Here is a 23,737-nt window from a genome sequence, read left to right on the forward strand (position 1 = left end):
GCAGCCCAGAAGCCTCAGCCAATCAAAACTAGCAGCCATTATCCGTGTGGCAGCCTCGCAGCCACAGCCAGTCAAAGCATGCGGACACGAAGCTCACAGGAGGCTCGTGCTGTCAGCCAATCACAGCTGGCTGCCACAATGCCTGGGGTGGCTGAGCAGCCTCAGCCAATCACCTTGTGCAGACGTGAGCCTTGCCTTGCTCCCAGGCTCAGCCAGTCCAAACGTGTCGACATGGCTCTCCAGCGGGCTCACACCTCAGCCAGCCACGGCTCAAGGCCATGGCCCCTGGAGGAAGAAAGCAGCCACAACCCTCCCAGCCTCAGCCAATCAAAACCCGCAGACATGATGCTTGCAGCACCTCCGCAGCCTCAGATAATGGCGTCTCGAACAAAACGATGATGTCAGCAGACCCACAGCCCCAGGTAACCACAACGCGTGGACACGGTGCTTGCAGTGCCCTTGGAGCCTCAGCCAATCCAAATCCGCAGACACAATTCTTCAGCAGCCTCTCAGGCTCAGCCAATCAGAACTCGGGGGCATGACCAGGGGGTGAGGAGAGCAGCCTCAGCCAATCACAGCTTGCGGACATGATGCTCGGGGCAGCTCGGCAGGCTCAGCCAATCAAACAGCACGAACTCGGCTCTTCAGCAGGCTTGCAGCCTCAACCAATCAGAACGTGCAGACACGATCCTTGCCGCAGCCTGACATTCTGCGCCGACCACAACGTGCAGATGGGATTCTCCAGCAGCCTTGAAGCCTCAGCCAATGAAAAAGCGTGAACGTGATTCTTCTGCAGGCTCACAGCCTCAGCCAATCACAACGAGCGGACATGATCCTTGCAGCAGCCTTACAGCCTCAGCCCATGGTGTTTTGTGGGCATGATTCTTCAGCAGCCTCGGAAGCTCAGCCAATCAAAACTCATGGATATGATTCTTGTTTCAGGTTCACTGCATCAGTCAGTAAGAATTGGTGCACATGATGCTTGCAGCAGCCTCACAGGCTCAGACAATTGAAAAGTGCGGACACAATTCTTCTGCAGGCTCACAGCCTCAGCTGATCAAAACTCCCAGATACGATCCTTGCAGCAGCCTAGCAGCTTCATCCATTCAAAAGCAGTGGACATGATGCTTGCAGCACCTTCACAGCCTCAGTCAGTCAAAACTTGCAGACATGGTGCTTACAGAGACCTCCCCGCATCAACCAACCAAAATCTGCAGACACAATCCACGCAGTGGCCTTGCGACCTAAGCCAATAAAAAAGTACGGCTACATTCCTCAGCAGGCTTGCAGCCCCAGCCAATCAGAACTCAGGGACTTGAACTGTGTAAGGAGGATAGCAGCCTCAGCCAATCACAACGCACGGCCGTGATCCTGTCAGCAGCCTCACAGCCTCAGCCAATCCGAATGTGCACACGCGACTTGTCATCTGCCTTGCAGGTTCAGCCAATCAACACTTGCAGTCCTGATGCTCGCTGTAGCCTTGCAGCCTCAGCCAATCACAACTTGAGGACATGATTCCTGCGGCAGCTCCTCATGCTCAGACAACGTAGTCTTGCAGACATGGTGCTTGCAGCAGACTCTCCACATCAACCAAACTGTGTAGACATGATCCCTGGAGCGGTCTCAAAGCCCGAGCTGATGAAAAAGTGTGGGTATGGTTGTTCAGCAGGCCTGCAGCCTCAGCCCATCGTAACTCAAGGACACAACGTGTGTAGGGAATAGCAGCCTCATCCAATCAGAAGCCGCGGATATGATCCTTGTAGGAAGATGCTAACCTCAGATCATCACAATACACGCTCACGATCCTTGCAGCAGCCTGGTAGCCTCGGCCAACCAACACCTGTGGACATGAAGCTTGTGGCAGCCTGGCAGGCTCAGCCAGTCAAAAAGCACAGACACGGTTCTTCAGCAGGCTCACAGCCGCAGCCGTCAGAACTGGTGGACATGATTTTTGCAGCTTCTTCACAGCCTCAGACCATGGCACCTTATGGACATGGTACTTACAGCACCGCCACCGCATCAACCCATCAGAACGTGCGAACGTGATCCTTACAGCAGCCTCACAGCCCCAGCCACTCAAAATCTGCAGACACGATTCTTCAGCAGCCTTGAAGCCTCAGCCAATCAAGACCGGTGGACATGATCCTTGCAGCAGCCTCACAGCCTCAGCCAGCGGTGTCTTGCAGACCTGATTCTTCAGCAGTGTTGCAGGTTCAGGCAGTCACAATTCAGGGCCATGATCCTTGCATCACATTTGACGCACCAGCCAGTCCAAGCTCACAGACACGGTGCTTGCGGCAGCCTCTGTGCCTCAACCAATCACAGCGCGTATCCTCCCACCCGTGAGGCTGCCGATAGCAGCCTCAGCCAATCAACACTCACCGATGTGATCCTTGTAGGAAGGTGTTAGAATCGTGGAATCACAGAATGGTTTGGGTTGGAAAGGACCTAAAAAAATATCTAATTCCACCCCCCTGCCATGGGTAGGGCCCCCTGCCCCCAGCCCAGGCTGCCCCCAGCGCCATCCAGTCTGGCCTTGGGCACTGCCAGGGATGGGGCCCCCACAGCTCCTCTGGGCAGCCTGTGCCTGTGCCTCACCGCCCTCTGAGTGAAGAATTTCTTCCCTATATCTAATGTAAATCTCCTCTCTTTTAGTTTGAAGCCATTACAAGCCAGTGGCCATTGATGTGGTTTTCTCTGGTGAAATGGGCATGGGTTGTTCCTTTCACCACCATGCCCTATGGGGCATGCATGCCGCGGTTTCGGTGTTTCACTCTGGTGTCACTCTGGTGACAGGCACAGTGCTGGGGCAGGTCTGCACCCATGGGTGCAGGTGGCCCCTCCTGCAGAGCCTGGTGTCCTTTCTCCTGGATCTTTGCCATCTTGCCCCTCTTCAAATCAGCAGCGTTAAATCCTGGTCACAAACGAGGTTTTTGTATGAAGGCTGTAGCAAAGATGGCTTCTCTGTACCCAAGGTTATTTTATTCCCCTTTTCCCACCAAGCAATGATCTTTACGTTCCCTCTTTCTTCCATCGCACAGTGCACTGAATCCTTCTCGCAGCCCTTGATGTCCCTCCAGCCGTGACCGCCGTGCCATCCCTGTCTGTTAATCCCGGCCCCGTGCCCTTTGTCTCCCTCTGATTTTCTGGTGGGGAAGGCGCTCGGGCAGCTGGCACTGCCGGGGGCTGGTTCCTCCCCGTGACCCGACGGGCCGTGTTCCTTCACCGGTCTCAAAGTCGCTCAGCACGGGGGGGTCGCAGCCGGCGGCCGCCTTCCCGCGCACCTGGGTGCCGGTACCCCGCGGTAGCGGGGGGCGGGGCGAGCCGGGGCCCCGCCCACGACCCCCCCCCCCGAAGGGCGTGGCCAGCCGCACGGCCCCGCCCAGGCGCCCCCGCCCCGCCCGGTCGCCGCAGCCCCGTGGCGGTGGCGCCCCCTGGCGGCGCGGACGGGAGCAGCTGCGGGGCCCGCGGCCGTACCGGGCCGTACCGGGCCGTACCGGGCCGTACCGGACCGGCTCGTGCCGGGCCGTGTGGGACCGTGCCGGGCCGCGCCGCGCCAGCCCTGGGCCGGCCGCAGGGGCCCAGCTCGCGGCCAGGGGGAGCGGCTGCGCTCGCGGCCCGTGCCGCGGGGGGGTCCGCGGGTTCCCGCTGAGCCCCCCCGGGGCGGGGGCGCGGGGACCCCGGGGCTCTGACCGCCGGGCCCGGAGCCGCCCCGCCGCCGCGTTTCCGGGGGCTTCCTGCGGGGGGGCCGCGGCCGCCGCCGGCCCCGTTCTGCTTCCGGCGCGTCCCGGGGCAGCCGCCGGGATGATCAACGCCGTCCTGGTGTTCAACAACCACGGCAAGCCGCGGCTCGTCCGCTTCTACCAGCACCTGGTGCGGGGCCGGGGGCGGGGGGCAGCGGGGCTCGGCTGGGGCTGGGGGCCCGGGGCGGCGGGGGCGGGCGGGGAGCGCTGGGTGCGCAGCCCCACGGCAGGGCCCGGGCCCGCGGGGGGTCCGGGCGGCGGCGGGGCTCCGGGCTCCGGGCTCCGGGCTCCGAGCTCCGGGCTCCGTGCCCTCCCGGCCCTCCCGGCCCTCCCGGCCCCGCCGGCCCCGAGCAGCGCGGGCGCTCCGCGTCTCCCCGGGCCGCCGTTCCATGGCCGCCTGCCCTCGGCTCCCCGCAGGCGGAGGAGGTCCAGCAGCAGCTCATCCGGGAGACCTTCCACCTCGTGCTCAAGCGGGATGAGCACATCTGCAACTTCCTCGAGTGCGGCAGGTAACCGCCTGCCCCGTGGCGAGGGGGCGGCCCTGGGGGGCTCAGCCCCGGCCCCGCACCTGCAGCCCCTTGCCCGTGTCTCCGCAGCCTGTTCGGTGGCGCCGACTACAAGCTGATCTACCGGCACTACGCCACGCTGTACTTCGTGTTCTGCGTGGACTCCTCCGAGAGCGAGCTGGGCATCCTGGACCTCATCCAGGTCCGTCTGCGGGGGGACCCCGCTGCCAGGGGGTGGCCGCCGTGAGCGCGGGTGCGGCTGCTCAGCCCCCGGGTGCCTGGGCAGAGACCCTTGCCCGGAGCAGCTGGAGATGCTGTGATGGGCAGCGGGTGCTGCCAGCAGCGGGGACAGCGTGGGATGGTGTTCCCTGCCATGAGTCGTGCCCAGACCCTTCCTCCTGGGCTGGGTGCTGCAGGCGTGATGGGGCTGGATGCTGTGCACAATGGCTGCGTCCCAGGGCAGTGCTGTGCCCGCACGGGGTGCAGCTGTGGCAGTGCTGGGGACACCCCTGGACCCTGAGTTGGGGTGCTGGTGCTGGCAGGACAGCAGTGCCCAGGTCCACAGGGAGCCCGGTGCCAGCGCAGTGACACCAGCACCGGGTGTCTGTGCCCTCGGCCTGTGACTCTGTAGCAGCACCAGCACTCTGCTGGGCCCGGAGGGGGGTGCCTTCCCCCATGTGCGGTCCCTGCTGGCCGGCCCGGCCTCCTCAGCATCCCCGTGGCACTTACACGTCTGAAACACGTCTGTGCATGGAAGTGACAGAAGCTGCTCTGTGAACGCAGCCAGGTGCTGCACGTGTTGGCTGACACACGGCTTGGAACTCGCCTGTGGGGAAACACCAGGGAAGTGCACCTCAATGAACGTATTATTCCTTTTTTTAAATCGTGTTCAAAACCTGCGTAGACTTCCAACGTGACCTTTGCTAAATCCAGCAGAGGCACACTGAGAGTGCTGGCGCAGCAGGCTGTGGGAGGATGCGTGCTGTGCCCGGATCAGCTGTTGTGGCTGCGCAGTTCCCAGAGCTCAGCCCCTTTCAGGCAGTTCCAGCCGGCTGCAGGCCTGCCCCGGGCACGGTGACCAGCCCTTGTCCCAGCTGGTGCCCGTGGCTGCAGTGGATCCAGGCACCAACACCTGGGTTTCTCCCCCAGAAAGGCCAAGTTCTGCATTTCGGTGCAGTTGTCCTTGTGCCAGGCCCTTTGAGCTTGGCCCTGGGTCAGATCCCTGCACCTGGATGTTCTGGGTGCCAGGGGCAGTACCAGGAACAGCAGAAGACAATAGCAGCCGGGTACAAAAATCTCTTCGGGGGAAGACTGCCTTTTGTTGTCCCAGCACCATCAGGCAGTGCCCCTGTAAAAGGCGTTTTCCTTGTCTGGCTGCACCCCACGCAGGTCTGCCCAGCCTGCTCTGTGCCACCCCTGTCCTACAGCTGTCCCTGGTGCTTCGGCTTTCCTGGGGCACGGCTCCTGGGGAGCCTTGGTCTGGGCAGGTGGGATTGTTGGGGGCAGGTGGGATTGTTGGGGGTGGGTGGGATTGCCAGGCCTTGGCCCTGGTTAGGCTGCCAAGAGCGATCTGATGCATTCTGGTCAGGGCCGTAGCTCTTTGTGGGTCCTGCTCTGCGCTGACCTTCCCTTTCCCCCCCCCTCAGGTGTTTGTGGAGACGCTGGACAAGTGCTTTGAGAACGTCTGCGAGCTGGACCTCATCTTCCACATGGACAAGGTGGGTTCCTGGCTTCTGCCTGCTCCACCAGCGCGTCCCTTGCCAGCCCCTCGCTGCTCCGCAGCCCTGCCCGCTGCAGTGCCCGCGGCCCCGAGTGCAGCGCCTGGCTCCAGGCCCGGGGGCTGTGCAGGGGCTGCCGCGAGCTCGGGGCTGCTGTGCCCGGAGTGAAACCCTGCTGGGGCCGCGTGCTCTGCTGCAGCGTGCCAGGGCTTTGTGCCTGAGGGCTGCTCCTGGGGGCTGCCCCTGGGCAGCAGGCTCCGTGCTGCGGCTTTGCTCCTCACCTTCCACAGGGACCGGCGCTGGCGGAGCTGCGCGCGGCTCTGGCTGTGTGCGGGCGTTTCGCCTTGTCTGCTGTGCTGCAGGACGCCATCTGGGGCCTCGTTAATGTTTCGGGGGAGTTGCAGGGGAAAAAAAAGGAGAAACAATGGAAGTGTTTGGAATACAAAGTGTTTGGTAAACTTTCATTTGAGCCACAACCTCTAATGTTTCCTCTTTAGCTGGACAGAGCCTCTGGGCGGAAATGTCTTCTCTTTGATCGTCTCCTAGATGGAGCTGCAGATAGCAGGGTCTGTCCTTAGGGGAAGGAGGGTTAGTTGACGTGTGCTGGACTTGTGCTGCTGTTGATAAGGCTGTTCCTACTTTCTTGAAGACAAAACATGCCAACAAAAAAAAAGGAGTGAAAAATCGATAAGGCTGTAAAATGTTCCCTTCCTGTTGGTGATTCTAACTTAGGAACTGTCTGGCAGAGAAACAGAACTAGCAAATGTTCTTAGGTGACCTAAAGCAGCTGAATGTTCTAGCAACTGGTTAAGTAAGACTTTGACTTTTTTATTTGACTGGCTGTAAACTTTTAGAGATGTTACAAGGTTGATTATTTTGTCAGCAAAAGTGCTCTTATCAAAGCAAGCAAAAGAAGAGGGATAGTAAGGAAGATTGTAAGAGGAATTCAGGGAAGAAGTGATGACAGCCTCTGAAATCTAAGGCCACATCTTGGGTAGGGTGCACTTTCATTGACTTGTTTTGTGGCATGGCTGAGACCTGGCAGCTTTACACTGAATCAGCAACCTGCAGGCAGAAGAGGTTGCCCCGTTGCTCATGCGCTTAGCAGTAGCACGAACTGCCCTTCCTCCGAACCCTTTTGCCAAGCTGAGAGTTCAAAGGAGAGAGAAGTCAGGGAGGGTTTCTGATAGGGACAGTCCTGGGCTCAGCTTTCCCCAGGCTCGCGTGTTTGGCCTGTTTATATCCGGTGCTGTGCTCCCTTTGTTTCCCAGCCTTGACTTTGGTCCTTGGCCGCTATCGGCCTGCCCTCCTGTTTGGCCCTGCTGTCTTTCTGTGTTTGGCATTTGTTTGTTTCTGGGAGGTCGGGCACCTGCTGTCCAAGTGCTGGTGGCGGCGCAGCACTGGGACGTGGGGCCCACGGCCGTGCCCGCTGCTCTCCCCGCTGCCCCTCGCACGCCCGGGCAGGGCTGCGTGCGGCCGGGTTCCCCCCGCTGCCGGGGCTTTGCCCTGGCAGGGGCTGCGCAGGAGCGGCCGGGCACCACGCTGCACAAATCCAGCACAAATTTTGTGAGTCCCTGACTAGAAGGGGTGAGGAATTAGGCTGACACCAACTGGAAAATGCTGGTTTGCTGAGCGGAGACTTTGGCTGAGAACGTGCTGAATGCAGCGGGTTCTGGCTGGGATTGGGGTGCCGATGCCCCGGGGCAGCAGCGCGGGGTCCGGGCCGTTGGAGCTGTGTTCGTGGCCCCCGGCCCTGCACAAGGGGAGGCTGCGGGCACAGAAGTCGTGGGGAGGCCCCGAGGAGGCTGCGGGATGGGGGGGTCTCACTGCCCAGCCCCTGCGCCTCGTGCATCAGAGGAGAACGTGAGCAGCGCCCAGCAGCTGCGAGCTCCCGGGGGGGACGCGGTTTGTTCAGGAAGCCCTGTGTTCAGTTTGGAAAACAAAAGGTTGTTGGGATTTCTGCCCTGCTGGTTTTGTTCCAATTTGGACTGAAGCCAGATCTTGAAGGAACAACATTTCCTGCATCCCAGATGCTCTCGGGTTGCGGGGAGCTGCCAGCGCCATGGGGGTCGGTGTGTGCAGGGGGTGGGCACAAACCGGGACGGTGCTGAGGGGGGTGCACGGAGGCAGCTGGGCTGCCGGGGTGTCCCGGGCAGGCTGGGCTGTGCCGGGCCCTCACCGTGCTGCTGCCAGCCTGGTCCCCTCGCCGTGCTGCTCCTGGCGCTGTCGGATCCAACAGAGCCGGCAGAGGGGCTGTGGGGGCACCGGGCCCGTGGCTCGCACAACGCTGGATTCTCCCCTCCTTGGGGAAGGGTTCTCAGTACTGTTTTGTTTTTCAGTGCATTGCTCTGGCAGTGTTTGTCGCACAATATTCGCAAGTGCAATCAGCCCTCATGCAGCCATAAAACAATGTAATAACTTAACCATCTTCCAGGAATAGCATATTTTGCGGAAGTAACCAGAGAGCCATAAACTTGTTATCTGTGCTGGATGGTGCTGGAAGCTGCTGACTTAGCAGGAAAGCTGGTGCTGTGCGGGTTGGTGTAACCGAAGGTGTGTTGCAGCAGCACAGCACGTCCCAGCCCACCTGCGGCCCTTTTTTCTTCTTTTTCTCGGGTTGCAAACCAAGATGGGCCCTGTCCAGGGCTGTGTTTGTGGGGCATTGCTGGCGTCCTGGGGCTGGCGGGAGGCAGCAGCTCACAGCTCGGGGACTGCTTCGTCTTGTCCTTGGGCCTGGGTGACCCAGGGGAAGGAAGGGGACTCTCTTAACAGTTTTGTGCCTTGTGTGTGCGTGCCACAGCCCCATCTTTTCTAAGAGAAAGCAATGAAGCTGGGCTCTGCCTCTGGCCTGGCTTTCTGTGTAGAAGGACCTGGTCCTGGGAAGAAGCGGTGTGCTTGGAGGCTGCGGGGAGGCCCTGGGCGCCTGTCAGTGGATGAGGCTGCCCCTTTGTGAGGACGGGGCTGCCCTCTTGCCCTTGGAGCTCTGTGTACGGGGCTGTCAGGCCCGTGCTTTCTGGCTGAGAGGAGGAAGGAGCTGGGTTTGCCTCAGGTCGATGTTGTCCCCAGCGTGGCTTCCACGCCAGCCTGCCCCTGTGCCCCTCTGGCACAGTCACGGGCTGGGTTCGCAGCCTGCTCTTGTGTTCCAGGTTCACTACATCCTGCAGGAGGTGGTGATAGGCGGCATGGTCCTGGAGACCAACATGAACAAGATCGTGGCGCAGGTAGAGGCCCAGAGCAAGCTGGAGAAGGCGGAGGTGAGTGGCGATGCCGCAGCTCTCTGGTGGGGCCTGCGGCAGGGACAGCCCGGGGCTTTGGGGGCGCGGGGAGATGTGCTCAGGTGTCGGCGTGGGGTGGCAGGAGGGCAAAACGTGTGCCTGTGCAAGGGGCTGGTGTCCTCCAGGCCGCGATGTGGGTGGGCGGCGTGCGGGGGCTGCCTCTGTGGGGCGAGAGGGGCTGGCGCGAGTGGGGTGCCCCCAGTGAACCCAGCCTCTGCCTGTGCACGTCCCCGGGGAGAGGGCTCGGGCACCGCTTCCCGAGCTGTGCTCCGTGTTTGGGAGCGCAGGGAGCAGCCCGAGCACGGCTGTCACCGCTCCTGTCAAGGTTAATAACGTGAGGCAGTGAAAAGTTTATGGCCCCTGTTTGCACTGTCATTTTGAAGACGTGGCCGTGATGTGATAGCAGGAAGTGAGAAGCCGCGCGGCCCCTGCCTCCGCAGATAGCCTGCTGTCAGCGGCGTCCGAGCCTCGGGGGGGGCTGCAGCTTGGGCGTGAGCCCTTCCCGGCAGGCTCGGGGCAGGGCTGCGGGCGTTGGGCTGCGTGTGCTGCGTGTGCTGCGTGCGCCGTGCTGCAGGCGTTGGGCTGCGTGTGCTGGGCTGGGTGTGCTGCGCTGCGGGGGCAGCGGGGCTGAGCGCTCACCGCTCCCCTCTCGCCAGCAGGGAGGCCTCTCGGCCGCTCCGTCCCGTGCCGTCTCGGCCGTGAAGAACATCAACCTGCCAGAGATCCCTCGCAACATCAACATCGGAGACATCAACATCAAAGTGCCCAGCCTGTCCCAGTTCATGTGAGAGGCCCGAGGCGAGGAGGGACCACGGCCTGGGCTCGCTCTGGCAGGGGGGAGCCGGTGTCTGCTGGGCTCCCCGTGCCTGCCCGGGGCTGGCAGAGCGCAGAGAGCAGCGTTGGGGCCCAGCAAGAGCAGAGCGGTGTCTGTCACCCTGGGCACTGAGCTGAGCCGTGCCCTCTGGTCACCCAACAAGAGTGGCTCTTCTTCCGTGTCCCCCCTCCACGGTGGATGTGCAGCCTCTCCTCGCTCTGTGCTGGGCAGAGCCGAGTCCTGCCGCTCCGAGCGCTTCTTGGGATCGTTCCTTGCCAAAGCACCCCTGTAGCTGATGGCTCCAGGAGGAGCCGTAGGTTGTCCTGCTTCTCTGCCCTCCCTGGGCTGGATGGCTCCGTGCCGTGCCTGGTGGCTCCGTGCCCACTCTGGGCCAGCTCAGTGGGATCAGGCCCCAAGTGGCCTGGTCGGGGCAGCACGGAGGCACCCGCTGGGCAGGGGCACGGCGTCGGGAGGGGAGGGCGTTGGGGAGCTGCACGCTGCCTCCGGGGCCCCTGCCGAACGCTGCTGGGGGGCCGGGTGGAACCTGTCCGCATGCCCCTGCCGCGCCCAGGACACGTGCACGCGTGCGCTGAGAGCATGTCCTTCCTCCTAATAAACCACTGTGAGAACCCGTGTCTGGTGGGTGCTGCTGGCCTGGCTGGACAGGGATGCGGGGCCGGGGGCTCCGTGCAGCTCTGCTGCCTGGCAGAGGCTGCTGGTGGCGTGATGGGGGCCTGGGGTGCTGCCCGCTGGAGTGCTGCGTCCCCGCAGCAGGTGGGGGTGTGGGATGGCCACGCCGTGGGGCCGGGACAGCGGTGTCCCCTGCTCGGGGCCTTGGGCAGCTGGGCCCCCAGCCCGTGCCCTGCCCGCTGCCCTCCTGCCGGCCTCCCTGCCTTCTGTGCCGCGGAGCATCCCCATCCCCAAACCCCGCAGCTGTGGCTGGGTGCTGGCGAGGAAGGGAAGGTGGCAGCCACATCTCTGCTCGGCGGTACCCCGTGCCCCCGGCTCCCCCCCGGCCCACCAGCCACCAAGATCCGGGCTGGCGCGGGGGCCCCTTCCTGTCCTGTTTCCCTCCTGCCTGCCCTGGGCCAGCTGCGCTCCTGCGGGCTCTGCCTCCACTTCCCCTGGCAGGGAAACGGTGACTCTGCTTGGAAGGAATTTTCCTGCTGTCTCCCCTCTCTGCGACTTAACCCTTCCCCAGCTGGCCAGCGTACGCCCCAGCAGCTCGCGAGGTCACCGAGCTGGGCAGCCGTTTCTTCACTGCTGCCAGCCCTCCTCCTCCTCCTTCCCCTCCCAGCAGCTGCTGCAGCCACGAGCGGTGCGGCGGGACGTGTCGGGGTGGGACGTGTTGCGGGCTGGGACAGGGCAGCGAGGGGCTCAGCGTGGTGCCGCCGTGCTCCAGGCAGCCCGGGCAGGGGGGGAAGGGGGCGATGGGCAGGCAGCCCCGGCTGCACTGGGCCGTGCCCGCGCCCCAGCCCGGTGCTGTGGTGGTCAGCAGCGCGTGCCTGGCCACACGTGACGGTGAGACGTTCGGGCACCTCCGGTAACAGCTCCGTCCTCGCCACACTTTCCTGTGTCCCACCAGAGCATCAGCCCCGTGGGGCTGCACGACGCCGAGGGCCGTGGAGGGTGCTGCGGCTGGGTGAGTCCGGCTGCTCCCTTGTCCCTCTTGCGTGCAGGGCTGGGCAGGGAGAACGGGGTGGGCCAAGCCCCCGGCCCCCTCCCAGGAGGGCTGCAGCCCTGAGCCCAGCAGCGTGGGGACAGCCCCGGCTGGGTTGGGGCAGGGGTGGCCCTGCGAGAGGAGAGACCTCGCTCCCGCTGCCTGGGGCAGGGCTGCTGCACAGTGCGAGGCGAGAGCCGGGGCTGGCCCCCAGCCCCTTGGCCCTGGGAGGCTGCTGGGGGCCGGCCCGTCCCCGGCCAGGCTTTGGCACTGACGAGTTTCTGGGTTCCCCTGAACTCAGCCGGGGCTTGCTGTTGGGAGCACGTCCCCCTGCCCTGGCCTCCCTCCCTGGCAGTGCGATGGGGGGCAGCAGGATGGAGCCTGGCACGTGCCCAGCCCTTCCGCAGGCACCTGCACACCCTCGACAGGAGTGTTTAACCTCTCCCTGCCACGGACAGGGTGAGATTTCTGCCCCCATCCTGCAGGGACGATGTTCCCGGGGTGCCCAGGTGCACTGCGTGCCGAGGGGTGCACAGCCAGGCTGTCGCTGCTGGCAGGTGGTGGCTTGTCCCCTGGTGGCTTGTCCCCTTCCTTGTTACCCCCAGGGACGAGTGTGCTGGCAAAGGCCGGTGTGAGGGAGGGGACACTCGGCAGGGTGCTGGGGGCTCTGGGGGCTGGGCAGACAGGGGCGTTTTGTCCCTGGCAGCGGGGCACTGGGGTGCCCAGGCTGTGCACCGCTGGTGGGCAGCCTCCTCCAAGCAGTGCCTTCCTGATGGGGCAGTGGTGGCCGAGGTGGGGCCTGCAGCTTGGTGGCATCCCCGTCTGCCCTGGGGGGCCTCGGTCTGCCCAGGCCCGGCAGCGCCTTCCCCAGACAGCGGTGCCTCGCCCTGTCCCCGTGCCGGTGCTGTGCCGGACAGCCCTGGCTCCCCGGCTGGGCTCTGTGCCGCAGCCCCCCTGCACCATGCCGTGGCCCCCCAGCCCTCCGGGTAGGGGCGGCCAGCAGCCCAGGGGTTAAGGTGCCGAGGAATGGTTCAGGTTACTTCCCTTGGAGAATGAGGAGGAAACTTTCCTTCCTACTGGCGCCTGAACTAGCGGAGCAGAGAGCCGAGCGCTGGGCGCCTCGATGGCAACGGGGCAGGCGGGAGCCCCGGCGCCTGCTGCACCCCACGGCTGAGCGCAGGAAGGTGGGTGCTGGGCAGACCCCGCAGCCACTGCTCCTGGGGCTGGGGGCCTGCCTGGGGCATCTGTGGGCTGTGCTGGGGGACGAGGGGCTGTGCACACGCAGGGGCAACAGCGGGACCGTGGCGTGTGGGACGGGGTCTGGCGGCGTGCTCGGGGCTGTGGCGCTCATGTGCGTGGGGGCTGCGGAGCACATATGTGATGGAGGGGCTCCGGGGGTGTGAGGGGTTATGGAGTGAGCGTGCGGCTCAGGAGAGCTACGGGGAGCAGGGAGCTGCGTGTGCACCGTGGGGCTGGAGGTGGTGGGCAGGGAGCACCCGACGCCGGTGCCCGCCGGTGGGACTCCGGGCACGGGACGAGGGTGTGCGCTGTCTGCGGGGACCCCTGTGGAGGTGGGGGCTCTGCGGGGAGGCTGGGGGCTGCGAGCCTGTGTGTGCTGGGGTGGGGGAGATGGAGCAGGGGGTGGTGTGGGGCGGTGCAGGCGGCTGTGCCGGGCTGGGAGCGGTGTGTCGGGGGGGCTGCTGTCGGTGGGTGAGAAGTACGTGGGGTTGGGCGCTGGGGTCTGCGTGGGGGAGCCGGCTCTGCAAGGGCACAGAACAGCGGTAGGTGTGCGGGGCCCCCCCCCGGTCTCCAGGGTGCCATCCCAGCCATGGCTTGGGGTATGTTGTCTCCCAAACCCAGTTCCCAAAGCAAGGTCAGGGGCCTGGCTGTGCTACAGGCAGTGGAGGCTGCCCAGACTGCGGGGCCAGTGGGGCTGTGCGGGGCAGGGAATGGCCGGGGGCGCTGCAGCCTCCCAGGGCTGCTCTGCCAGCTGCAGCGATGCTGGGTGCATCTGGGTGCTGATGGGGACAGGGCGCAGTTCCCCAAGGACACCTCTCACCCTCTTCCCCAGTCTGCCCCTTGCCCCGTTGTGCCTGCTGCCAGCAGAACCAGCCCAGGTCAACACCGCTGGAGGAGTCAGACCCTGGGAAGTTTCTGTTCCCAGCGTGAGAAGCACAGCGTTTCCTCTCCCCACCCCACCCCACATGGGGACTTTACTCCTTTGCTTTCTGCTGTGCCCACAGAAACCTCTGGCAGAAGGCAGTGGGGTACGGCCTGGGGGCCTGGGGCTGCTCTCCCCTGTGAGGGCAGAGCCTGGGGGACAGTGCACAGGAGAAGTGTGTGCCCCTGCCCCGTGCACCAGCACGTCCAGCCCTGGCGCCTTTGCTTGGCTCCCAGCCAGGGCCCCTGCTGGGGAGTGCAGGGGAGGCTGAGCCCCCAGGACCCCCAGCTGTGTGCTGTGTTGGGACCCCCAGCTCGCAGAGCACGCAGGATGCTGGGCGCCTTGCAGCCGGCCGCAGTGGGCACGTGCCAACCTCTGCTGGGTTCATGGTGCTGGAGTTTGAACTCCCAGTGCACACCAGTTAATGCAAACCTGGACTTTGAGAGGGCTGTAGGCAGGGCGGGTTCCTCCTGAGCACGGTCCTGGGCTTCCAGTCCCGCACCACTGCGGACCCCCAGTCTGCAGCGCTGCGCCCTCCTGCTTCTCCCTGCCGGTGTGGGGAGCCCCAGCTGGCTGTGCCCGTGCCGGGGGGCCGATGCCGGCTCCCACCCCTCTGTGCTTGCAGACCCTGCCACTTGAGGGTGAACGGTGCGATGCTGAGCAAGGGCCTGGGCTTGGTACTGGGGCTCCCTGCCCTGTGGCAAGGCGGGGACGTGGCCACCGGCTGTGACCCAGCTCTGTCCTCCTTTTGCAGGGCCAGGCCAGTGCCCGGGAGGGACGCCAGGAGTCCTGGCCTGCAGCTGTGCCCCCTCCCGTGCTGCCCATCCCTGCTGATGCAATCCTGAGCTCCCCGTTTCGCCCCAGCTGCAGCAGCACTTGGGATTAGCGCTCCTGCAGGGCTGGGAGGTGGGCGGGCAGAAAGCTCATCCCAGGGGCTTGTCACCACCCCGAGCCTCATGGTTGTTTAATCCTTCACCCATTAACTTGGACTAATAAACCCCGGGGGAGCGAGAGGCTAAAAGCCGTGCCAGCTGGGCAAAGCTTCCTCTGTGAGCACAGCTCCTGCAGCCCCGCCATGGCGGCCGGGTTCTTCATCAGCAAGGCCGTGGGCATCGCGGGCATCGTGCTGGCCCTGGGGGCTGTGGCCACCATCATCGCGCTGTCGGTGGTGTACGCCCAGGAGAAGAACAAGACATCAGGCTCTGGCGGTGACACCACCACCACCACCACCACTGCCACCATCACCTCCTTGGCTCCTAACACCACCGCTGCCCCCAACAACCCCTGGAACCGGTGGCGGCTGCCAACAACGCTGAAGCCTGAGCTCTACGAGGTGACCCTGCAGCCCTTCCTGAAGCCCGATAACAACAACATGTACATCTTCAAGGGCAACAGCAGCGTGACCTTTCTCTGCGAGGAAGCCACCGACCTCATCATCATCCACAGCAACAAGCTGAACTACACCCTGCAGGGGAATTTCCACACCTCGCTGCAGGCGGTGAACGGCTCTAACGCACCCGCCATCACCCAGACCTGGCTGGAGACCACCACCCAGTACCTGGTGGTGCAGTTGGCCGCCCCACTGCAGAAGGGCCAGAGCTACAGGCTCTTCAGCATCTTCACGGGGGAGCTGGCTGACGACCTGGCGGGCTTCTACCGCAGCGAATATGTGGAAGGAAATGTCACCAAGTAGGTGGGGGGCATGGCAGGGGGGTGGCTGTGGGTGCTGGGGAGCCCATGCCTGCATGCACCATGGGCGCAGGGTGCTTCTGCACGCCACCCTGAGCGGGCAGGGTGTGGGGTGAGCGGAGGGACCCCATCTCCCTGCAGGGTGCAGAGGGGCCAGAGACCCCAGGCGCTGCGGTGCTGACAGGATTTTCTCGCAGGGTTGTGGCCACCACACAGATGCAGGCACCCGATGCGCGGAAAGCCTTCCCCTGCTTTGATGAGCCGGCCATGAAAGCCAACTTCACAGTCACGCTGATCCACCCCTCCGACCACAAGGCGATTTCCAACATGCCCACCGAGAGTGAGTGGGGCAGGGGGAGCCTGGTGCCGGGGCGGGCAGGCGGGCGGGCTGACACGCGTCCCTCTGCTCCTCGCAGGCACCCAGCAGGTGCAGACAGGAGGCGAGAGCTGGAACGTCACTAAATTCTTGACCACTCCTAAAATGTCCACCTACCTGCTGGCCTTCATCGTCAGCCAGTTTGACTATGTGTACAACGACTCGGGGAAAGTGCTGGTAAGCTGGGCACGGACACCCTGCACCCAGGGCAGAGCCCGGGCAGCGCCTGAGCCCGGCACCGTCTCTCCTCTCAGATCCGCATCTGGGGCCGCCCCGAAGCCATTAAGGAGAACCAGGGTGCCTACGCGCTCCAGGTGACTGGGCCTATCCTCAGCTTCTTCGAGCAGCACTACAACACGCCGTACCCGCTGCCCAAGTCCGGTGGGTGCTGGGGCAGCCGGGGCATTGGGACCAGGCTGGCGGGGCTGCAGCAGTGTGCGGGCGGCCGGGTCCTGCTGCTGGCTGCGGGGCAGGTGGCCGGTGCTGCTGGAGCAGCGCGCTGACAGCACCTCTCCATCCCCCAGACCAGGTCGGCCTCCCCGACTTCAACGCGGGCGCAATGGAGAACTGGGGGCTGGTGACCTACCGGGAGAACTCGCTGCTCTTTGACGACGCCTACTCCTCCATTAGCAACAAGGAGCGGGTGGTGACCGTCATCGCCCATGAACTGGCTCACCAGGTACCCGCCGGTCCCCCTGTCCGCCCCCACTGCCTGCGGTGCCCGGCCAACACAGCGCTCTGCTCCCCGGCAGTGGTTTGGGAACCTGGTGACGCTGCGGTGGTGGAACGACCTGTGGCTGAACGAGGGCTTTGCCTCCTACGTGGAATACCTGGGTGCCGACTCAGCAGAGCCCACCTGGAACATTGTGAGTGCTGGGGCCAGCGGGCACGGGCGTGGGACACGGGTATGGGGCGTGGGGCTCAGGCACGGGCACCTCTTGCTGCCCAGCGCCCCAGGGACTGCCCTGCTGCAAGAGGGCTGCTGGGGCTGAGCAGGGCTGATGTGGGCGCTGGCGCTGACCCCTGCAGAAAGACCTGATGGTGCTGAACGAAGTCTACACGGTGATGGCGACCGACGCCCTGACCACATCCCACCCGCTCTCCTTCCGCGAGGATGAGATCAACACCCCGGCCCAGATCAGCGAGGTCTTCGACACCATCGCCTACAGCAAGGTGGGTGCTCAGCACACGCGCGAGCCCTGGGTGCAGGGGGCTGGGAGCGGGGGGGCTCGGGGCAGTGGCTGCGAGGAGGCACAGGGCTGCACGCCCGGCTCTCACGCACCATGTCTGCAGGGAGCGTCGGTGCTGCGGATGCTCTCCGACTTCCTCACCGAGGACGTGTTCAAGGAGGGGCTGCAGGTGAGGATCTGCCGGTGCCGGCTGGACACCGGGCCCCTGTGCGGGGTGGGCGGCTTGGCAGGCAGCCTCATGGAAGCTGGTGCCTCCCTGGGCGCCTCCACCCGGCATCTGCCCCTGCCCACAAGTCTCTCCTGGTGCTCTCCCGCAGTCCTACCTCCACACCTACTCCTATGGAAACACCGTCTACACAGACCTGTGGGAGCACTTGCAACAGGTATGAGGGAGGTGGGCTGCTCTCAGCTGCCGCCTCAAACTCCCCCAGCCCCTTCCCTGCCGGGGCTGGGCAGGATGGGGTGCTGGGCACGCAGCTGCTGTGCCCTCGGCAAGGGAAGCAGCACCTGCTGAGCCCCATGCCACCAGCCCCTGTGTGGGGCCAGACCCCGTGGCAGCAGGGACCCACAGCCAACTTTTCCCCGCAGGCTGTCGATAAGAACAACGTCTTGTTGCCCGGCAATATCAGCACCATCATGGACCGCTGGACTCTGCAGATGGGCTTCCCTGTGGTGACCGTCAACACGCTCAGTGGCAGCATCCAGCAGAGCCACTTCCTTCTGGACCCCACCTCCAAGGTGGAGAGACCCTCCGAGTTCAAGTGAGTGGGGCTGCGGCAATAGTGCTGGGGGGCACAGAGGGACCGGGGGGTGCAGAGGGTGAGAAATTTCCCGCTGTCTTCCTGCTCCCTGGCACAGCTACACCTGGATTGTCCCCATCACCTGGATGACATCCACAACGAGCGGCAGCAGGTACTGGCTGGTGGACGTCTCAGGTACGGTGCTGGTGGGGTCTGGCTGTGGGGATCTTGCTGCCACCTCCCCTGCCCTGGTGGGTTTCGGGGCCTCCCCAGGTCACAGGGGAGAGCTGACCTCCCTCCTCTCCCCCTCCAGACACCAACTCCAGCTTCAAGGTGGACGGCTCCAACTGGCTCCTGCTGAACCTCAACGTCAGCGGCTATTTCCGCGTCAACTACAACCAGGAGAACTGGGACCAGCTCCTCCTGCAGCTCTCCAGTGACCACCTGGTACACGGCACTGGCTGGGCCATGGGCCGGGGGTGGGCGCCCACTCCACGCACCCCGTTCCAGGGCTACCCGGCAACACCGGCTCTGTTCTCCCCTAGGTCATCCCTGTGATCAACCGGGCGCAGATCATCGACGATGCTTTTAACCTGGCCAGGTGAGCGGCACGGCAGGGCAGGGATGAGAGGCACGGGCAGCGGGGCCGCGTGGCGCAGGGCTGGGGATCTTCACGCTGCCCTGTCCCTGCTGCAGGGCCAAGTACATCGACGTGACGCTGGCCTTGAACACCACGCAGTTCCTGGGGCAGGAGACGGCGTACATGCCCTGGCAGGCGGCGCTCAACAACCTGCAGTACTTCCAGCTGATGTTCGACCGCAGCGAGGTGTTCGGGGTGATGAAGGTGAGCTGTGCCGCCCGCCGGGGGGGGCGCAGGGCAGACCCCGCGCTGTGGGACAGGGACTGAGGGCTGGGTCTGCACCCGGGGCTGGGGTGCGGGATGCTGCTGGTGCTGCCCCGCACTGACCTCCTGCCTGCCCTGCAGAAATACATCCAGAAGCAGGTGAAGCCCCTCTTCGAATACTACAAGAACGTCACCGGCAACTGGACCAAGATCCCCGATGGCCTGATGGACCAGTGAGTGTCACACGGCTCCGCTGCCTGGCCGGGCCCCTGGGATCTCCCCAGGCGCACCAGGGTGCTCACCCCCAGCGTGTGCAGGGAGGAGGCGCAGGGTCCTGCCCGTGGCCTGGCACTGGCTGGTTGGTGTCTGGCTTCCACGTGCCCGTCCCCAGCCCCATGGGCTCCTCTCCTTCCAGGTACAATGAGATCATTGCCATCAGCACAGCCTGCTCCTACGGCGTCCCTGAGTGCCAGGAGCTGGCCACCAGTCTCTTCAAGGAGTGGCAGAATAACTCCACCAACAACCCGTGAGTCCCTGGGGTGCCCCCACGGCTGGGCTGGGCATGGCGAGGGCTCCCCGTCTGAGACGGCTCTTTCCCCTGCAGCATCACCCCGAACCTGCGCTCCGCCATCTACTGCAGCGCGGTGGCCACGGGCGGTCAGGAGGCCTGGGACTTCATGTGGGACAGGTTCCGCGAGGCCACCATCGTGTCCGAGGCCGACAAGATCCGCACGGCTCTCGCCTGCAGCACTGAGACCTGGATCCTCCAGCGGTGGGTGCAGAGGCCAGGGCGAGGGCCAGGGCCCTGCTTGCACAGCCCCTCACCCGGCGGCTCCCCCCCCCCAGGTACCTGCAGTACACCATCGACCCCACCAAGATCCGCAAGCAGGATGCCACCTCCACCATCAACAGCATCGCCAGCAACGTGGTGGGGCAGCCCCTGGCCTGGGACTTCATCCGCAGCAACTGGAAGCTTCTTTTTGGCCAGTGAGCACCACATGGGGGCCGGGGGGGGGCAGAGGAGCTGGGAGCATCGGTGGGCTGCCTGTGCCCCCGGGGGTGGGGGCTCCGTCCCTTCCCCCTGCTTGTGCAGCCGGCAGCCCCCGGCTGAGCCGTCCCTCTCTGCTCTCCCAGGTACGGGGGCGGCTCCTTCTCCTTCTCCCGTCTGATCCTATCCGTGACCCAGCGGTTCTCCACGGAGTTTGAGCTGCAGCAGGTGAGGCTGGGCCCTGGCAGGGTCTGTGGGCGTGGGCGGCTGGCACCCAGGCTCCCCACGGCTGGGTCCCTCTCCATCCTGCCGCACCTTGCAGCCCGCCCGTTGCCGGCAGCCCCAGGGAGGGGACGGCTGCCCCTGCCCCTCGTGTGGCTGGGGGTCCGGGCAGCTGCTGCCCTGCCCTGAGCTGCCTGGCCCCATCGGGGGGGGGAGCACTCGCTGCGGGGGTCCCTGCACCAGTTCCAGCCCCTCTGTCCCCCTGCAGCTGGAGCAGTTCAAGGCAGACAACCAGGACGTCGGCTTCGGGTCGGGTACTCGCGCCCTGGAGCAGGCGCTGGAGAGGACAAGGACCAACATCAACTGGGTGAATGAGAACAAAGAGTCTGTGCTGGCCTGGTTCACGGAAAACTCCAGATAGCCACACCTGGCCCCGCACACCTTCCTGCCATGGGACAGGCGTGGGGGCTCGGCACGGCGCTCCTGCACCCGCTGCTCTCGGCGGCCACACTGGACACTCGCCCACTCCGGCCCCCTCCTGCGGCCACCCCAAAGCGCTTCTGCCCACGCCCCCGGGGCCAGCCCGTCCGCGTCCTCTGCTGCTCATGATGGGAATGGGCCCCAGCAGCGCCCAGCACCTGAATGATGGGCAGGGACGGGTGAGGGCGGGCGCTTGTGCCAAGCCTTAGCTCTTGTAAATAAAGGGATGCACGGGAGCTTTGGCAGAGGCTGTGGCAGCGGGGCGTGGGGGGCACGGGCTGGCCCGGGGGGCTGAGGGGGGGTGAGGCAGGAAACGTCCGGGACCCTGCAGAGCGTGAGGGAGTGGGGGGGCAGAGCCCCTGGGCATTAGGAGCCCGGTGCTAAGTGGCTCTGGGGGCTTTGCGACGCCAGCGCCCGGCCCCTCCGTCTGACGGCTGTGTGTGAGCTCTCCTGCTGCGCTCCCGGGGGGAGCAGCACAGACACAGCAGCCTGCGAGCCTCAGCCCCAAACCCTCCCTTGGGTCTTAGGCACAGAGAAGAGGTGGGACGTGGTGGGCAGGGGGGCACTGCCCTCACAGGGGGCAGCGGGGCTGGGGGAGGCGGTGGGCTGGGGAAGCCCGGGGTGGGGGGCCCCTCCGTCACCCCAGGGCATCTCTGGGGTGGGCTGGGACTGGGCATGAGTGTGTGTGGGGAGGGCGATGGCTGAGCTTTGCCCCTCCACAGCCCACCCTGGGGTGCCCCAAGCTCCTTCCCATGCTGGGGCACAGCACGTGGGATCCCCACAGTAACGAGGCAAGGCACCGTGGTGCACAGCAGCTTTAATGAGAAACAGCAGCTTTAATGAGGAGCCCTTCCCAAGCACCCCACGGCGCTCTGTGGCACCGCTGCGCCATGTCCCCCCCGCGCTTCCTTGCCAGCCGTGGGCACCGGATCAGCTCCACCACCCCCAGCACCGTGCTGGGGCGTAGCCAGTCAGGATGGGGGCTCCAGGAGTGTCGGAGGAGAGGAGCAAGTCTGGGGCTGGGCTGCCGAGCTGTGCAGAAAGAGCTGTCAGGGGAGCTGCGTGCGACACCACTGTGCCCCATGCCCATGCCCTGTGCCATGCGTCCTGGGCTGCCTCTCCAGTGGGCTCTACTTCTTTCTGCCCCCCACCCCCTAAATCAGTCACCCCACGCAGTCTCCCCAGTCATGGCACACATACCATTGCTGGTGCACCTCTGCCTGCACTCTGCAGGAGCCTCGTCCCATCCCATCCCATCCCATCCCACCCCACCCCACCCCACCCCATCCTGGGCTCTGCTGCCAGCCTGCTGGCCCCGTGTGGCGTGGTGCGGGAGCAGGGCTGTGCTGGTGCTCAGCCTGCAGGTGGGGAGGGAGTCATACGTACCTGGGAGCCAAGTGGGGGGGGGGCAGGGACCTCTGTGGCCGTCGATTCTGCCCTGGGAGGCTGGGCAGGGGCTGAGGGTTCCAAGCAGCAGGACGGGACTGTCCCGGTGCCTGTGGCTGCTGCACAGCTCCAGGGTGGCTCCAGCGGGGTCACTGCTCCGAGGCTGCACAGCGGTGATGACCAGGACCCTGAGACTGAGCCAGGGGTCCCGTGCAGCTGAAGGGGGGTCTCCAACGCCGGGCCATAGGAGGGTGGCCCCCAGGCCCCCGTCCCCATGTCGGGAGCCTCCTGCAGCGCCAGGGGGGTCTCCATCACGGGGGGTGACCCCCAGACCCCCGTGCCGGGGGGCGAAGCGTCCTGCGGGGCCGGTGCTGGGGGGGGCGGCCGAGGGCGCGGGGGCTGGCAGCAGCCCAGGCCCTGGGGGCAGAGGGGGCAGTGCCGGGGGGCCGCCCCCCGCCGCCGGGCCAGCGCCTCCTCGCTGAGCCCCAGCAGGGCCGAGAGGTGGGCGATGTAGCGGATGGCGAGGCGCAGGGTCTCGATCTTGGTGAGGCTCTGCCCGGCGGGCGCCAGCGCGGGCGGCAGGTAGTGCCGCAGCCGGTGCAGCGCCTGCGCCAGCCGCCTCATCCGCAGCTTCTCCCGCTCGCTGGCGCTCTGCCGTGGGCCCCCGGGACCCCCGGCACCCTTCCTGCCCACGCGGCCCCCCCACCGCCCCAGCTCGGCCCCGCTGCACGGTCTCTGGCCCCGCAGGGGGCACGGGGACGCGCTGGGGGGCTCCGCAGACAGGGCTGGGGAGGCGGCGGTGGCGAGGCCGCCGAGGCGGTGCCGGAGCAGGGCACGTCCCGCCGGGGGCTGCAGGCCCTGGGGCAGGAGTGGGGCTGGGGACCCGGCCATGGCTGGGGTCCTCTCTGTCGCCCGCGTCTGGGGGCACCCCGGCAGCCCCGGCTTTATGTGGGTCCGGGGTGCGAAGTGACACCTTTGTGGCCACCCGGAGGTGTCAAAACCTACAGAGTGCAGGCTGGGGCCGGACCAGGAGCCTGGGAAAGCCAGACCCATTTGTGGAGGTGTCAGTTCTGACTCCTCTGGCCCTTAATTGGCACTGCCCGGTGCTGGGAAGTGTGCAGGGACCAATTCACACGGTCGTGAGAGATGCTAACGTGCCGACCAGCCCTGCCAGCGCCCGCACCGCCCCGTGTGTCAGCTCTGCCCGGCCAGCTGTGCTGCAAGGGGCAGCGGGGACTTGAACTTCTACCGCAGGACACCCCCGGTGCTGCCCCTGCCCCTCTGCACAGCTCCCAGCTCTGAGGTCTGCGTGTCCTGGGTGCGCTTCCACCCCCGAATGACTGCCATGATGGGCAGGAGGACGCAGGGGTGCTCAGCTAGGCGGGTGCCCAGCCAGGCTGGTGTGTCTGGCAGTCCCCTGTGCCCCCTTCCTGGTCGAGGCTCCTGGCCCCCAGCCCTGGCCAAGCTCCATCCCTGTGCCCTCACCACGGCTGCCCTGCTGCGCTCCATCAGCACGGGCTGGGGGGGTGACCCCAGCTCCCCCAGGGAGGGGTCGTGGGCGCTGCCCCATGGGGGGGCTCTGACCCCACGCCCAGCGCTGCCGTGGCACAGCCGCGCTTCAGCACTTGTCTAAACACGGAGGGAAGTGGGAAGTGACTGCCCAGCGGGGCCGCAGAACTCATTACCCAGGAGCTCATCAGCTAATGAGAAACAGGAGGGGGTCTGGGAATGGGAGGGGAGCAGGGAGCGGGGCGAGAGGCGCGCAGAGGGACGCGCAGGGAAGGGGCCGTGCCCCAGGCTGTGCCCATGGGTGCAGAGCCCTCCACTGAGCACCCCTCTGCGCTCCTTGGGCTGGATCCCCTGGCTCCCCCAAATGCCACAGACCCCACCGCAGCCCCAGCCCTGCGGACAGGCTCTTCGCGGCGCTGGGTGGCTGAGCACGGAG

At 65.4% G+C, this 23,737-nt stretch overlaps 3 protein-coding genes across 6 annotated transcripts; 2 read left to right on the top strand and 1 right to left on the bottom strand.

The window, feature by feature from the left end:
- Positions 1-3,463: 3,463 nt before the first annotated feature.
- On the top strand, positions 3,464-10,691 carry AP3S2 (adaptor related protein complex 3 subunit sigma 2). Of its 3 annotated transcripts, none has more exons than XM_067003750.1 (6): positions 3,464-3,873; positions 4,161-4,252; positions 4,340-4,451; positions 5,896-5,967; positions 9,114-9,221; positions 9,899-10,691. In XM_067003750.1, exons 1-6 carry the CDS (start codon positions 3,805-3,807, stop codon positions 10,028-10,030), a joined length of 585 nt encoding a protein of 194 aa, XP_066859851.1. In that variant the 5' UTR covers positions 3,464-3,804; the 3' UTR covers positions 10,031-10,691. The 3 variants fall into 3 exon arrangements, with proteins under 3 accessions (XP_066859851.1, XP_066859853.1, XP_066859852.1); XM_067003751.1 differs by having other exon boundaries at positions 3,469-3,873; positions 9,902-10,691; XM_067003752.1 differs by lacking the exons at positions 4,161-4,252; positions 4,340-4,451 and having other exon boundaries at positions 3,465-3,873; positions 9,902-10,691.
- Positions 10,692-11,512: 821 nt separating this feature from the next.
- On the top strand, positions 11,513-20,642 carry ANPEP (alanyl aminopeptidase, membrane). Of its 2 annotated transcripts, none has more exons than XM_048046322.2 (21): positions 11,513-11,698; positions 14,632-15,566; positions 15,764-15,906; positions 15,983-16,119; positions 16,197-16,323; positions 16,467-16,621; positions 16,695-16,808; positions 16,972-17,115; positions 17,236-17,301; positions 17,450-17,515; positions 17,721-17,893; positions 17,991-18,067; positions 18,186-18,319; positions 18,418-18,473; positions 18,569-18,716; positions 18,858-18,949; positions 19,132-19,242; positions 19,321-19,488; positions 19,563-19,703; positions 19,851-19,932; positions 20,195-20,642. In XM_048046322.2, exons 2-21 carry the CDS (start codon positions 14,953-14,955, stop codon positions 20,345-20,347), a joined length of 2,901 nt encoding a protein of 966 aa, XP_047902279.2. In that variant the 5' UTR covers positions 11,513-11,698; positions 14,632-14,952; the 3' UTR covers positions 20,348-20,642. The 2 variants fall into 2 exon arrangements, with proteins under 2 accessions (XP_047902279.2, XP_047902278.2); XM_048046321.2 differs by lacking the exon at positions 11,513-11,698 and adding an exon at positions 12,672-12,900.
- Positions 20,643-21,214: 572 nt separating this feature from the next.
- Positions 21,215-22,845, bottom strand: LOC136791679 (mesoderm posterior protein 2-like). Its single transcript, XM_067003742.1, has 2 exons — positions 21,793-22,845; positions 21,215-21,438 (listed from the first exon to the last, which is right to left on the bottom strand). The coding sequence occupies exons 1-2, from the start codon at positions 22,843-22,845 to the stop codon at positions 21,337-21,339; spliced, it is 1,155 nt and encodes a 384-aa protein (XP_066859843.1). The 3' UTR covers positions 21,215-21,336.
- Positions 22,846-23,737: the final 892 nt, after the last annotated feature.

Source organism: Anser cygnoides, chromosome 11, assembly GCF_040182565.1.
Source record: "Anser cygnoides isolate HZ-2024a breed goose chromosome 11, Taihu_goose_T2T_genome, whole genome shotgun sequence".
In the NCBI taxonomy this organism is placed as follows: Eukaryota; Metazoa; Chordata; class Aves; order Anseriformes; family Anatidae; genus Anser; species Anser cygnoides.

Coding starts and splice junctions, on each gene's coding strand:
- ANPEP (XM_048046322.2), top strand. CDS start 14,953: ATGGCGGCCGGGTTCTTCATCAGCAAGGCCGTGGGCATCGCGGGCATC. Junction 16,120..16,196: donor ACGACTCGGGGAAAGTGCTG/GTAAGCTGGGCA, acceptor CTCTCCTCTCAG/ATCCGCATCTGGGGCCGCCC. Junction 16,324..16,466: donor GTACCCGCTGCCCAAGTCCG/GTGGGTGCTGGG, acceptor TCCATCCCCCAG/ACCAGGTCGGCCTCCCCGAC.
- LOC136791679 (XM_067003742.1), bottom strand. CDS start 22,845: ATGGGTCTGGCTTTCCCAGGCTCCTGGTCCGGCCCCAGCCTGCACTCT. Junction 21,439..21,792: donor CCCCCCCACTTGGCTCCCAG/GTACGTATGACT, acceptor CTTTCTGCACAG/CTCGGCAGCCCAGCCCCAGA.
- AP3S2 (XM_067003750.1), top strand. CDS start 3,805: ATGATCAACGCCGTCCTGGTGTTCAACAACCACGGCAAGCCGCGGCTC. Junction 4,452..5,895: donor GCATCCTGGACCTCATCCAG/GTCCGTCTGCGG, acceptor CCCCCCCCTCAG/GTGTTTGTGGAGACGCTGGA. Junction 5,968..9,113: donor TCATCTTCCACATGGACAAG/GTGGGTTCCTGG, acceptor CTTGTGTTCCAG/GTTCACTACATCCTGCAGGA.